Below are 14,797 nucleotides of genomic sequence, written 5' to 3' on the forward strand. Positions count from 1 at the left end.
TTAGAGCAGTCCTGGGTGGTAGGAAACAGGATTAGGGGTCCCTTAGGGCTCTCTCCAATAAGCCCCTGTCACTGGAACCACCACTGTTCCCAGTGGGAGCCCTGACTGAGAGGCATGAGGCCCCTAGGAGCCCAGAGCCCTGCCAGGTGTGGGTTCCTGTGTTTTCTGCTCAGCCACTTCCATTTAATAAGCAGGAGGTGGGGAGTGACTGTTTCCTCCAGTAATATTTGGAAAGCCAGTACCAACTGCTTCACATGTGCAACACATAAAGGCAACCCTTCTTTTATTTTTTTAAAATGCCTTCTTTTATTTTCAAAATTAAAAACAGACTGAAGCCCTTACATGCTAAATTAGCAAAGGATTCATCACTTCCTCTTTGGGGCGCATCATGCCCCTCCTCAAATTTTCCAAGAACAACGCCCCCGCCCCCCCCCAAGGACTCATCCCGCCAAGAAGGCAGCATTGGGAGGCATGGCTGGTCCCACTTCTATGCTTCAGAAGGGAGAGCCTGGAGTCTGAGCTGTGTTCTCCTGCTGTGGCTTCTCACAGCCACAAAGGGTCCCTGCTAATAGCTGTCAACCCCTATCCACTCCTGATCCATGCCTTTGAGGGGTCTTCAAGGGAGCCAAGCACCTTCCTTGGCAGGCTTGGCTAAGGGTACTGTCCCTTGCCTTCCCAGAAGTGGTGGCGTAGGGCTCCAGTCTGCTGGGCCATCATTCTACTGACATGTTTCTAAATTGGTTTGGTAGTTGGGCCCTTATGGAACCTCAGTCCTCTCCACGTATCACATCCCTAGGATGAGCACTGCTTTTTCTTTTCAACCCTTCACATACCACGCATCTTCCTCCGTTCACTGTCTTGAACTGTGGGCCTATCTTCACCTTCTGTAAGGAGCCTTCCTTTAGACAGTGGTGTGTTGGTGAGTGTGTGCTAAATAGATCACTGGAGGGGGCCTTCTGATTTGTAGTGTTGGCCTATTTCTATGGTACAGGTACTTCCTCCAAGGGCTAACTTCAGACAGCCCCTTGGCATCACTCCCTCGTCCCACTGTTGGGAAGAGATCTCAAGAGTCAATCCTCAAAAACTGTTATGAGTTGCTCCAGCACACTTCTCCCTTTGAGTCTCCATGTTGACTTATCTTCCTGAGGTCACCCCCTGAGGATATCTGCTCCTCTCACCAAAGAGATAGAGATAGAAAAAAAATTAAGAAGCCAAGTTCATTTTTCAGCACAGTATCTCACTACATTTGGTTTTCAACTTCTCTTCATAAATCGACGTGCCCCATGTGCATCTGAGAGGAGTAGGCATTGGCTGGAGACAGCCGTGACCTGCCTAAGAGAGAAGTGAGTGCATGAAGAGGTAAGGCTCCTGTTGGGTATTCTACCATGTTCAACTCAGAGAAGCAGAGAATAGGGCTTTTAACTGTCGGAGATTTACATTTTTAAGCCTCTTTAAAGCATTGTGTACTCTGCAGTACAAAGAGAGCCCATACCGTGAATTGTTCTTTTCATGATGTGGGATTGTTCTTGTGACATTTTGAATTCGTACTAATTGTTATAGCTTTCTGAAAAGCTGGTGGAAAATGCATTAGTACTTAAAAAGAAACCAATCAATGCGCTTTCTTTCCTTCTTAGGTGCAAAGGAGCAGCCACAAGAGAGACAGATACGATGGATACCTTTGTGGATTCTGCTTGGTACTACTTCAGATACACTGACCCTCAGAATACTCAGAGGTACAGAAAGCCCTGCTGAATTCATGAGCATGTGTTGGTCTGGGTCTTCCATGAAGCAAACATCAAGGTAGAATTCAATGGGCAAGAGATTTATGGGGGCAGGTGCCTCTGGGGAATAAAGAGGTGAGGGAGCAGGAGTCGGTAGGCAAGCCCTGGACTGGGATATAGGTCTGACGCCGATGAAAGAAAAGGACGAAGGCAGAAGGATTCGGTTGAAGAGCCTCAGACCCCAGCAGAGCTTGAAAATTCTTGAGCAGTCAGGATGGGAAACGCCGAGAGTCCCAAGTCAGGAGGCAATGCCTGCTCTGGTCCGAGGGCACAGGCTGCCATCAACACCCGGTGGGTCCAGAGATGAGAGAGCTGGAACCCATGGGTCAACTCACACTCCTGTAGTGAGTGTGTTCAATTATTAAATTAGTTCTTCAGAGCCAAGTAAATCCCAGGTATAGCAAAAATGAAAAAGAGTAAAAGGAAGAGCTTTTGTAATACCCTCATTGGCCCTGCAATCATAAATATGTAAAGTTATTAACGTAAATGAAAATAATGATGCAAGTGTACAGGGAGGGTAGAAGATAGAGAGTCAGCGAGCTGAGAGCAATGACCTCTTAGCACATATGGTCACTAGATAATTTCCAAAGCTGATAAATGAACAAAGCATATAAACATATTTTTAAATAATCGCCAGAAAAAAATACATCTGAAAGGTTTAAAAGTGGTTAATCTGAAAGGTTTAAAAGTGGCTAAGTGACAGGTGGGAGGTGGGGGGGAGGGTAGTGAAGGAACGGGGCTGGACACCACTGTTCTACATTATAAACCTTTCAGGACCGTTTTTTCCAGCAATGTGCATGTGCTTCTTTGACAAAAATAAATAAGGGAAAGAGAGCAATAGGTAGATGGGTAGAGAAGGAAATGAGAACAAAAGAAACCCGGTGCAGACCGCAGGAAACCACAGACACTGTGCTTCAAAGACCTTGCCAACTCTCTCTTGTCCACGGGAGAACCATTATACTGAAACCCTGTAGGCCAGGTATAAAAATACCCCCGTTTTCTTCGCTGGTTGGGAGATAATGTATTTCCAGGGAGACGGCCGCTCCTGCCTGCCCCAGTCCTGCTATTCCGTGATTCAAGTGGAGGCTGTGCAGAAATGAGCAGGAGCCAGAGTGAACAGCAGCTGGCAGAGGCAGAAAGGACACAGAGGGATTGCTGCGGCTGGGACCAACCAGGCAACTCCGGCCAGCCCACAGAGAGGCCCCTCTTCTGGGTCTCCCTTTTCGAAGGAGCTTTTATTGCCTTCCATTTCACGTATGGTTGTGAGAGTTGCACCAGAAAGAAGGCTGAGTGCTGAAGAATTGATGCTTTTGAACTGTGGTGTTGGAGAAGACCCTTGAAAGTCCCTTGGACAGGAAGGAGAGCAGACCAGTGAATCCTAAAGGAAATCAACCCTTAATATTCATTGGAAGGACTGATGCTGGAGCTGAAGCTCTGATACTTTGGCCACCTGATGTGAAGAGCCAGCTCATTGGAAAAGACCCTGATGCTGGGGAAGATTGAGGTCAGGAAGAGAAGAGGGCAGCAGAGGATGAGATGGTTGGATGGCATCACCGATTCAATGGACCTGAACTTGGATAAACTCCGGGAGACAGTGAAAAACAGGAAAGCTTGGCGTGCTGCAATCCGTGGGATTGCAAGGAGTCGGAAAGACTTAGTGACTCAACAACGGCAACAATCATTTAGGAAGAGCAGCCTGACAGTGCAGGGGAGATCAGACTCTCCACCTCTCAGAGCTTCAAGGGAAAACCTTCCTACAGATGACAGAGACTCGGGCTTAATGAGGGGCCCCTGAGTGGTGAGACACATCCTGAGAGCTTCACAGCCCCGGGTTTGGAATCCCACCCACCACATCATTTCCCTCATAAAATGCGGCCGTGCATCTCCATGTTGCCTTGTGGTCTCACTGGGTGGTTTCCAGGATAGACCATGGATCCCAGCTATAGCTGCTTTCATTGTCTCACTCCTGTTTACTTCAAGCTTTCTTTCAAGCACCATCCTTGACTTCCCTTGCTTTTCTGTCGCCTGCGTGAGCAGTCACATTTCTCCGGGGAGCCATTTTTCACATAGAAACATTATTTAGAATTTTGCCAGAATTCTGACATTGTAGCTGCAGGAGAGAAAGCCAAGCTGTATTAAGATGCAGACACATGGTCTTTGGCCAGGCCCACCTGCCGAGCCCCGGGCTCCTGCTTCCAGCCCGAGCTGGAGTGAAGGTCCACGCTGGGGGAAAAATGTACTTGAGGTGTGGGGAGGAGAATTCACAAATACGAGAAACCATGGCGCGCAGATCCTCCACAGGCCAAGGTTTGCCTCACTGGATGACCTCAAGAGAGGGCCTTACCTTGGGGATGAAGAGATCTGTCCCCAGCCAGCACTGTTTCTCCCTCCCACCCCCCACCAACCCCGCACCCGACAAGAACCCCAGCCAGGAAACAGAGGGAGTGACCTTTTCCTCCCTGGCATCCATTAGGATTGAGAATGGTGCTTCTAGTGAGGAAACTTTTCTTTTAGGACCTCCATTGACCAAAAATATACCTGTTGGGTGAGAGAGAGTTGGGCTATTTTAATTACTCTACGTATGCTCAGGGCATTTTGAGAGACATATACAGGCTCTTGCTGACGATCTGCATTTTGAGGCTACTTTTAAGACAGGATTCCTGTTTTAGAATGAAGGTCTAGTATCTGCGTGAGAGTCTCCATTTTAAGTGCCATGTTGCCCTCTGTTGGCAAGAACTCAAAAATCTTATTGTCTATGGTAATAAAAATTAAAATAAAACCACAGTCAAATATATGCCTTGTACAGAAATACCTTTATTGCTGGTATATATTCCTTTTGTCCTCATTCTATGTGAAAATCACATTTGTTAAAATATGTCAGCAATGGCTTCTAAAACAGTTCTTGTAAATTTCATAAATTAATATTGCTCTGACATTTTTCTCCTCTCTTACATAAGCTTCTCATTATATTTTAAAATAAAAAATCACTGTTTTTTTTCACATAATTTATTTCAGGGAATATGCAAATTATAACGTCTGTCTAATTTATGCAGTTGTAACAAAGTAGGGTTTTTTTTTTTTTTTTTTTAATAAATGACCATTTCTCTTCCTCCCAGCCCATTCAGCGCAGCCTTGGCAGATTACTGGATGCCTGTGGATTTGTACATTGGAGGGAAAGAGCACGCTGTCATGCACTTGTTCTATGCAAGATTCTTCAGTCATTTTTGCCACGATCAAAAAATGGTCAAACACAGGTAAGCATTTACACTGCTTTGCAAAAGAATTCGGTTTCTTGAATAGCAGCTGAAAGCAGGTGTCAGTTCTTCTGGAGCAAGGTGAATATATGTGTAGCAGAAGAACTCTTATTTTTCAAGTATGCTTTAGAGGTCACTGTCAGCCTTGACCGTTGGAAGTCCACCTGTGTTGTTGAGTCAGTCCCAGCCTGTGCTGTTTGCCTGCTCACATAGGATCTTCCCTTCAGCTCTTCTCTGTTAGATGGAGTTAAATCTCTGCTAACGGAGAATTTTCACCTGGGAGGCAGCGGAGAGCTTTCATTATGTTGCATGGCTTTTTATAGCTTCTTGTGTGAGGTCATGTTTATCATCAGGTCCTTCGATGTCAGCTCTTTCCAAGCTTGACTGAATTCTGTCTCAATATATCACTCTGATAAAAGTGCATAATGGATTAAAAGCTAGGGAAAAATCCATTGAGAAATTCGTTCCCTGTTGGTCTGTAATCTGTTCCCCGTGGTGTTCAGAAAGATGTGTGTGGGGGCTTCTTTCCCATGAAATACCTCATATATATATGTATATATGTGTGTGTATGTGTGTGCATATATATAATGTGTATAATATGTATATTTAATGTATTGTTCAGTTTTAAAAATAAAATGACCATCCATGCACCCCCTTGTCACATTCGGAAACAGAGTCTTACAGGCCCCTTGGAATACCCAGGATGCCCTCTCCAATCAGATCATCCCCATTCCTACACCTCTGCCTCTCCCCTCACAATGCCATTTCTGAATCTTGAATTATACATTTTCTTGCTTTTCTGAAATTTGTTGCTTCTTGATGTATTTTGACTTAATTTATGTTTTGCATTGAGGCACAGTTGATTTACAATCTTGTGTTAGTGTCAGGTGTACAGCAAAGTGATTCAGTTTCATATGTACATAGATATATATATATATATATATATATTTATGTAAAACCATCTTTTGCAGATTCTTTTCCCATATAGGTTATTGCAGAGTATCGAGTAGAGATCCCTGTGCTATACAATAGGTCCTTGTTGATTATTTATTTTATATATATTATTGTGTATATGTTAGTCCCAAACTCCCAATTTATCCCTTTCCTCAACCTTTCCACTTTGATAACCATAAGTTTGTTTTCTACCTTTGTGACTCTATTTCTGTTTGTAAATAAGTTCATTTGTGTCATCTTTTTAGATACCACCTATAAGTGATATATATTTGTCTTTCTCTGTCCAATTTACTACGCTTAGTATGATAATCTCTAGGTCCATCCATGTTGCTGAAAGTGGCATTGTTTCATTCTATCTTGTGACCGAGTCATATTCCATCGTATATTTGTATGACATCTTCTTTACCCCTTCCTCTGCTGATGGACATTTACATTCCTTCTGTGTCTTGGCTAACGTAAATAGTCTGCTGTGAACATGGGTGTGCATGTATCTTTTCAAATTACGGTCTCCATAGTGGTTTACATTCCCACCAACAGTGTAGGAGGGTTACCTTTTCTCTGCACCCAATGTTTGTTATTTATAGACCTTTAAAATTTTATTTGTTTACTTACGGCAGTGCTGGGTCTTCGTTGCTGTGTGAGCTTTCTCTCGCTGTGGCAAGCAGGGGCTACTCTCTAGTTGCAGTGTCTGGGTTCCTCACTGAGGTGGCTTCTCTTATTTCGGAAAGTGGACTCTTGAGTGCACAGAATTCAGTAGTCGTAGCTCGAGGGCTCTGGAGCAGGGGCTTAGTTGCCCCAAGGCATGTGGAATCTTCCCAGGCCAGGGATCAAGCCTCTGTCTCCTGCACTGGCAGGCGGGCTCTTTACCGCAGGACCATCAGGGAAGTCCTGTGTGTAGGCTTCTGATGATAGCCATTCTGGCTGGTGTGAGGTGCTACCTCAGTTTAGTTTGATTTGCATTTCTTTAATAATTGGCAGTGATGAATATTTTAAGATATATGTGTTGTTTCTGTCTCTGAACTTTGTATAAATAGAACCATATTTCACATGTTCCCTCTTGCTTCCCTTGCTCAGCATTTTTGGAATTTCATCCATCTTGCTGCATAGAGTAGTTGCATTTCTGTTTTACTGCCATCTGGTATTACATTACCTGGAATAGAGTTTCTAATACAGAGTTCAGTTCATGTCCATACCATTAAAGTCCTTGGGCTGTTTTGTGCAGTTATGAACAAAACTGCTAGGAGCATCCATGTATGTTTCCTGACATACACACATGAGCAGTTCTCTAAGATATGTGCCTGGAGTGGGACTGCTGAATTGTAGGATTACTCACATGATCAACTTCAGTAAGAAAGCCAGGCTGTTTTTCGGATTGACGATATAAACCTACACTGGCACTACCAGAGGTGAGTATCCTATTGATGACTTGACATCCTCACCACTACAACATACAGTGCTGCCAACCCTGCATCTCCGTGGAGGGCGGGTTCTGGGACCTGCTGAGGGTACCAAATCTGCAGATGCTCAGTTGCCATGGTCGGCCCTTGATATCCATGGGTTCCACATGCTTGGATTCAGCCCACCATGGATCGTAAAACAGAGAGGGCTGACTGTATTATCCAGCTGTAAGACTTTCGTCAAACTTGTGGTTATATAATGGATGACTTTGTGAGTTAAATTTGAATTTAAAGACTTAATGCAGTTTAGCGTGTTTTCATTCTGTTTATGAGCCTCTGTGTCTCCACTTCCGTTAAATCCCCGTTTGTGTGTCTTGCCCTTATTTCTTCTGGGCTGTCTTTTATCGATTGTAGGAATTCTGTAAATATTCTGGATGCTGTGTGTATTGCAGTATTTCTTTCCGGTTCTTGGCTTATCTTATTTTTATGGTGTCTTTTGATGAGCAGAAACTCTTAATTTAATGTAGTAAATTTTAGTAATCTTTTCCTTTATGGAGACTGCTTTTAGTATCTCAATACCTTTAATGGAATAATCCATCATTTTCCCTACTGATCTGCAGTGCCCTTTCCATCATAAATCAAGTTTTTGTGAATATGCAAGAGCCTATTTATAGGGTCTTTTTTTTTCTTTTGTCCATTGGTCTATATGCTTTTTTCTGTGCCATTAATAGTTATTTACTGGCATTGTTTATTTTAATTATACAAGTCTCAATATCTAGTAAGGCAGTCCTCCTACTTTGTCCTTTTTCTTTAGGAGTAACTTGACTATTAATATATTTGGACTTTTGTTCTTCCATATAAATTTCAGATTCTGCTTGTCAGATTCCACAGAGGTTATCTGTTGGGCATTCAACTGAAATTGCATTGGATCCACACACGTATTAATCTTTTCTCACTCTTCCTTCTTGCATCTCTGAATTGAACATCTGAAATCATTTCCCTTTTACCTGAAATATATATTAATACTAATACTTTAGAGTCTCTTTTTTTTTTTTAAGTAATGGACCAACTGTTAGTTCTTATTTACCTAAAAATAGATTTATTTCAACCTTGTTTCTTAGTTTGCCAACTCAATAGCACACTTAAAACAATGTGTTTTTTATGTCTGATCTGGCTTTTTCACTTGTTTTTCATCAGGACAATAACTCAGATTCTTTTGTCTGCTACTCTGCCTGGAGCACCATTCCTGAGATTTTTTTTTTTTCAGTTGTTTCTGTGCTTTGTTTTTTTCATACAACAACCTTTTAGAATGTTTTTTAATTGAAGAGAAGAAAAGGGGAAAATATATCTGGTCATCTCTCTGTCCAGTTAATTGATGTTAACAATTAAAATAGTAAATAATGAAAAAGTAATACATGTCTAAAATTAAAATTTTTAAATTTCACTGCATAGAAAGTGAACATTGAAATCTTCCTCCCTGCAGCCTACCTTCTACCCTTCTCAACTGTTAACAGTTTTTCTTGATTTCTTCCAGAAAAATATTTTATATCTATTGATATACTCATTTTTAAGTGTTTCATGTATTATATATATATAGTCTTTTGCTTTTTTATTTTATAATATATCTTGGTGATCTCGCTACATCAGCATTTACAATTTACGCATAGTATCCTGTCATATGGATACATTGTAATTTATTTTAGCAGTCACCTTAAGTCACTTTCAGAACCTCTAAAATCCAATTTCATTAAAATGAAGTGCTTTGAAAGCTCCCTCCCTTTTTACCCCGTCCTCAGATCTGTTCCCACATTCTGTTCATACACACATGGATTAAGTCTACAGAAAGCTAATTTAGGATATAAATTAAATGCTTAAAATAATTCTCATTAGTCCCAGAGACCTTCATGTGTAAAAATTAACCCATCTGCATCAGAAGGCCACTAAACACATTAACAGCATTAATCCTCAGGGAAGTATTGATAAATTACAGTCCATCCCTTGGTGTCCATTAGGGATTAGTTCCAGAACCCCCACTGATACCAAAATCAGTGGATGCTGAAATCCCTCATACAAAATGGTGTAGTATTTGTATGTAACTTACACTCTCCTGAATGCTTTACGTCATCTCTAGATAATTTTATAATGCCTAATACAGTGTAAATGCTATGTAAATTGCCTGGGTACACCAAATTCAAGTTTTGTTTTTTGGAAGTTTCTGGAATTTTTTTTTTTTTTTTTTTTTTTGGATCGATGGTTTGTTGGATCCACAAGTGTGGAACCCACAGATAAAGAGGGCTGACTGTAGTTACAATGCTTGTAACTTAGATTATAGCATTTGCCATTCTGCCTTGCATTTCTTCTTTGTGGAAACTTCTTCACCTCACTAGATTAGACTACCCTGGAGGATGGAACCTGTGTCCTGTTAACTATCACAGTCTCATGGACATTATACATTCTCAGCGAATATTTGTTTCAATCAATCAGTTGAGTTTAACCCCATTGATATAAACAGAGTAAAATGTGTGTTCTTGAAAGGGAATGTTCTCCTTGGGATAGGGGAAGTTGGATAGAGAAAGGCTAAGCTCAAACATCAAGTACAACCTGAAAAATAATTCCTTCTCATGTTGGTTTAGGGCTTCCCAGGTGGCTCAGTGGGGAAAAAAAAATCAGCCTGGCAGTGCAGGAGATTCAAGAGATATGTGTTTGATCCCTGGTTTGGGAAGATCCTCTGGAGTAGGAAATGGCAGCCCCGTCCAGTACTCTTGCCTGGGAAATCCCATAGACAGAGGAGCCTGGTGGGCTACAGTCCATGGGGTCGCAAAGAGTCGGACACGGCTGAGCCCGCACGCACGCATATAGGTCTAGAAACAAAGACCACAACTTATCTCTGGCTTCTTAGCAGCAGGGCACATTTCTCAGCCTTGGAACCAGTATTTGTAGCAGGAATGAATGAGTCAATAAATTACCCAATGGCTAAACTGATTTAAGATGTAGGACAGGACCTGGCTACTTTTCCGACTTGTTTGCGTCGTTTTAAAACCATAGTCAAGCAGAAAAAGATTTGTAGCATTCTGACATAATTTTAAAACACTGTTTTGGATGTGACTTGTTTCTATTAAATACCTTTAGAGAATCTGCAAAGCCTGAGGTCCACCTGGAATTTGCCTTACCATCAACTTTAAGGGCCAACTACATGGTATAAATAGAAATATATCTATGCAATATATGTTTTTAAAATTCTTCCCAAGATGGTTCGATTCTATTCCATGCCTTCATACTCCCCCTAAAAGAGGAGAGTCATTTTAAGTCCTCAGAAGGCTGACCTATCTGAAGAAGATGCAGAAAGTCACCTTATCTCTGTTTCTCAGCACACTTGTCAGCACTGTTCCTGTTCCACAGTAGCGTCTGAAAACTATTTCTGAGCATTAGCTCTTTAGCGGAGGTGTTTTGGTAAACCAGTTGGCCTCAGATGAAATGAAAATCATCCACTTTCTGTGATGAGTAATTCAGAACTCTCCAATTAGCATTTATTTTAAAGCCCCCAAACAACTTTATCAAGCTGGTCTAGGGTGAAATTTTGAGACCTGTCAATCACGTGTGTGTCTCTCTTTATTTATTAGCTCCTTTTCCTGAAATGTGAATAAACTGGAATTTCTTGTCTATTTCTGTATGCCTTTTGGTTAGCACTGTCATATCAGGAGGGACTTGGGACGTCAGTTGTCCCCTTTTCATTTCTCAGTCAGTCGCTTGGCCGCTGTCTCAGGTAGTAGGTCTGGACTGGGAGTCCTGAAACCTGTTTCATGCTCACTTGGTCCTGTGATTGGTGCTGCAGATGAGAGTTCTGACCCCTGTGGTTCTCCCTGGCCTCATAGATTAGGGATTCAGTCACCTATGAGTACCCTTTTCACTCTCTGATTCTGGTTAAATGTCTTCAAATACAAAAGCAAAGGTTTATGTGGCTCTAATAATCTTCTATTTCCTGGAAGAGCCCAGGCCCTTTCTTTCATCACTTGCACATTTAGGTCTGCAGTTTGAATTTCCAGAACGGCTCTTTACCATTTATAAGAAGAAACTGGCCTCTGGATTAGAAGTGCCAGCCCATGGGACAGCTGGTGGCTTTATTGTGTGTCTGAAACATCAGGTTGGTGATTAAGCTGGAAGTTATGTCGACAGGAAATCTGCAAAAGAAGAAATGCAAGTGATCAGTAAACATACTCTAAAATGTTTATCTTGTTGGCAGCAAAAAGAACACAAAATAAGCGTTTTCCATACAGCATCCCAGTGAGAGCGGGTCTCTCATGCACTACAGTTGGGAACAATCTTTGTGAAAAGCATTTTAGCAGTATAGAGGAAGTGCTTTAAAAATAGTCATAAAATAGTGCCTTAAAAAAATAGTTTCGAGCACACTAATTACACTTCTAGACATCTATCCTAAAACACAAACTTATACACAAGAATGTTCATGTAAGTATTACTTCAAGTATTACCCCAAACCTAAATGCCCCAAAATGCTGAGAAAGGGCAAAGTATACTCCATCTCTATGGAGGACTTCATACAACTCTTTATATATATTACAAAGGATGTTGAACACCAAGGAGAAATACGTCTGAAGTAATGAGAAGTGAAAAAAACAAGGCGGAAATTTGCAGATACAGTTTGATTCTCTGTCTTTACATGTACATTCACCAATACACACACAAAGCAAGAGAAAAAACTAGAAAAAAATTATGTCAGCATGTTAACACTAGTTCTCTCTGGATGATAAGCTTATTGATGATTTTATTATTTCTTAATGGTTTTTTCCCCAGATGTTTTTTTTCCCAATGACTATGTGACTCTATAGCAGAAAATAAAGCCAAGTCATTTACAGTTTATATTCTGAAGCAGGGAAGTATGCTGGGCGTGAAATGTGATTTGTGAGCATGGGGGAGTAGGGGGGTGGAGGGGAGTCAGCATCAGCCTCAGCTGCTCATACAACCCAGAGAGACCCTAAATTCCCAGAATTGATGTTCTGTCTGCAGTTTGCAGTCATCAAAGGGTGGGGTGGCGTCAGAAGCTGCTGTTCCCCCTGCTGACAGCCAGCTACTGACCATTGTGAGCTCAGCAGGCCTCCGTCCCTGGTCCAGGGAGCTTTTTCTAATCACACCAGAAATGAACCTAGTGGGAAAAGGTAAGGAAAAAAAGAAAGACTTTACCTGAGTCTCATGGTATTAATAAGACTTCCTTCCAGGCCCCTGGCTAGCTGCTAGGAAATGGAAACAGTGATATTTTCAGACCAGCCACGTCTCGACACTTAGTAACAGGCCAATTATGTGAGCACGATGGCCCTGGACGCAGGGCAGGGACGAAGAGCAAGGTGAAGTTAGTCTGAGAAGTCCCAATTAGAAACAGTTTTCAGAGATCTGCAGCTTTCTGCTTTCTTCTTTCCAGATCTACATAGCAGCCGACTGACCAGGCAGGAGAGAGGGGAGCAAGTTATCCAGGGTTTCATAAGTAAGGCAGTGTCACCTGCAGTGACTGGTTAGGGCTCTGATGAATCCTGAGATTCTTTTAGCCACGTCGTGATTAATACATTCCTGTATGCAGTGATTTTTGTAAGGATGCTTAATAAAATAGCCTGCCTGTGTTCTGAAATTCCTTGTTAATCCTAATGATTAGTAACCTTTCTCCCTCCCTCCCTTCCTCACATCCACCCTCCCTTCCTTCCTTCTCTCCTTCTTTGGACAAAGGTGTCTTTCCATGACCAGCAGGTATTAGTTGTAATTTCTGAGTTAGTGTAGTCCAGACTGTCAAGGAAATACTTGACGATTCCATCACTTTTCATCATTCTACTTGCATAGAGCCGTGCTTCGGTGCATATGAAAGTAATTCAACCCTCAGGGTGGTACTGAAGGAGTAAGAGGAAATCTGACTCAAGGAAAAGAACACTAATTTGTATTCATGAACGTGAAACCCATCCAGGCCTTCCCCAAGGCCGAGGCCCTGCATAACGCCTCCATCTTTGATGGCTTTGGAATCCGAATGGATTTGTTGGTGGCTTGGAGTGGCAGACTTTTCACTTTCTTATCATAAAGCTCCCTGCTATACAGAGCCGTTATGACACGTGAATATCTCAGTTGTGTATACAGTTTTGTGCCCAGGTACCTTTTGGTGGATGAATGTACAGATGGGAAGTACACGAATTACGCTGCTGTGGATCTGAATCATGAGCTTGGCAGTGCGGTGTGACGGCTACTCCAGCAAGACCCTTGACGCTGCCTTGACCGCCATGCCCATGCCACCTGCTTCTCTGTATCACACTCCACGCCTCCTCCTTGCTGGTGATTTATGAGCGTGTCTTGGGCCACCCACTTTCCTGTAAGCTTTTTGATTAAGTGCAAGAGGGGTCTGTACCGAGTTGTCGCTCAAATACAAACATGACTCCTCATTCAGAGCTGAACTCCACCTAAGGGTGGATGGAATGAGAACCAGCTTCCCAGAGCCCTGAGGCCCTGGAAGAGTGGAGGGAGAATCACTGGGGACTGAGCAGGATTCCAGGAACTGGGGGGCCCCTTCTCCACTGTGGAATTTGTCCCCCTTCCACGCTCGTTCCCTGCTGATCTTCCCAGGGGCTTCAAGTGGACAGAGTCTGAAATCTTTGAGCATGCCTCTCTCCGCAAAAAGGGCCTGGCCCTACTTGGAAGCAGTAGCATCCTGTGCCCGCCCTTCATCCCCTTTCTACCCTCATCTCTTGTCCCCTCCACACTGTCCCTTTCTCTGCTGCTGGCAGATTTGTTTATTCATTCGTGGAAACAAACTCGACATAGCTCAAACCAGTTGCCTTAACGGAGCATCTGTGATGAACTGGGTGCCAGAGGGGTCTTCAAGGCTCCTCCTACTCCCCACGCTCGGGGAAGGCAGGCAGCAAAGCAACTCACATGAATGCACAGTAGCATTTACTACCTGCCCGGTGCAGTTTTAGGAGCCACACCGGACACACCGAAGAAAGAGCAACTAATTTTGCCCAGGAGGGCCTGAGACGCCTTCCTAGTGGATTTGGCGTTTGAGTGGAGTCTGGAAGGAGGGGTAGAGTCCTGACAGATGGGCAGTTTCCATGGTGCTTCAGGGAACAGTGAGTGAGGACACAGAAGTGCCTGTGGGCAGCGCGTGTAAGAAAGAGGAAAGGAAGCGGAAGGAGGGATGGGAGTCTTCCATGGCCGAGCGAGCAATTTGGACTTGGTGTGGCAGGAGTCGGTCTTCAGCTCCGACTGGACTTTCTGCTCCCCCCTGCCAGCCTTGAGGGTGGGCAGGCATCTGTCTGGCTCAGTGACAGCAGGCAGGCTGGCCTTGCCCTAAATGCCTGACGTGTTGTAAGCACTCAGTAAATAGCTGCAGAATAAACAAATGATAGGTGTCACAGGGTAACTCTGA

The 14,797-nt window shown here is 43.1% G+C and overlaps 1 protein-coding gene across 1 annotated transcript in view; it reads left to right on the forward strand.

Annotated features, from left to right (window-relative positions):
* LARS2 (leucyl-tRNA synthetase 2, mitochondrial) overlaps positions 1-14,797 on the forward strand; it is a 145,582-nt gene that overhangs the window by 101,393 nt on the left and 29,392 nt on the right. The window contains exons 13-14 of the mRNA XM_052656498.1: positions 1,635-1,733; positions 4,898-5,035. Coding sequence (XP_052512458.1) covers positions 1,635-1,733; positions 4,898-5,035 — 237 coding nt within the window. The remainder of the gene's footprint in view (positions 1-1,634; positions 1,734-4,897; positions 5,036-14,797) is intronic.

Source organism: Budorcas taxicolor, chromosome 1 (genome assembly GCF_023091745.1).
Source record: "Budorcas taxicolor isolate Tak-1 chromosome 1, Takin1.1, whole genome shotgun sequence".
Lineage (NCBI taxonomy): Eukaryota > Metazoa > Chordata > Mammalia > Artiodactyla > Bovidae > Budorcas > Budorcas taxicolor.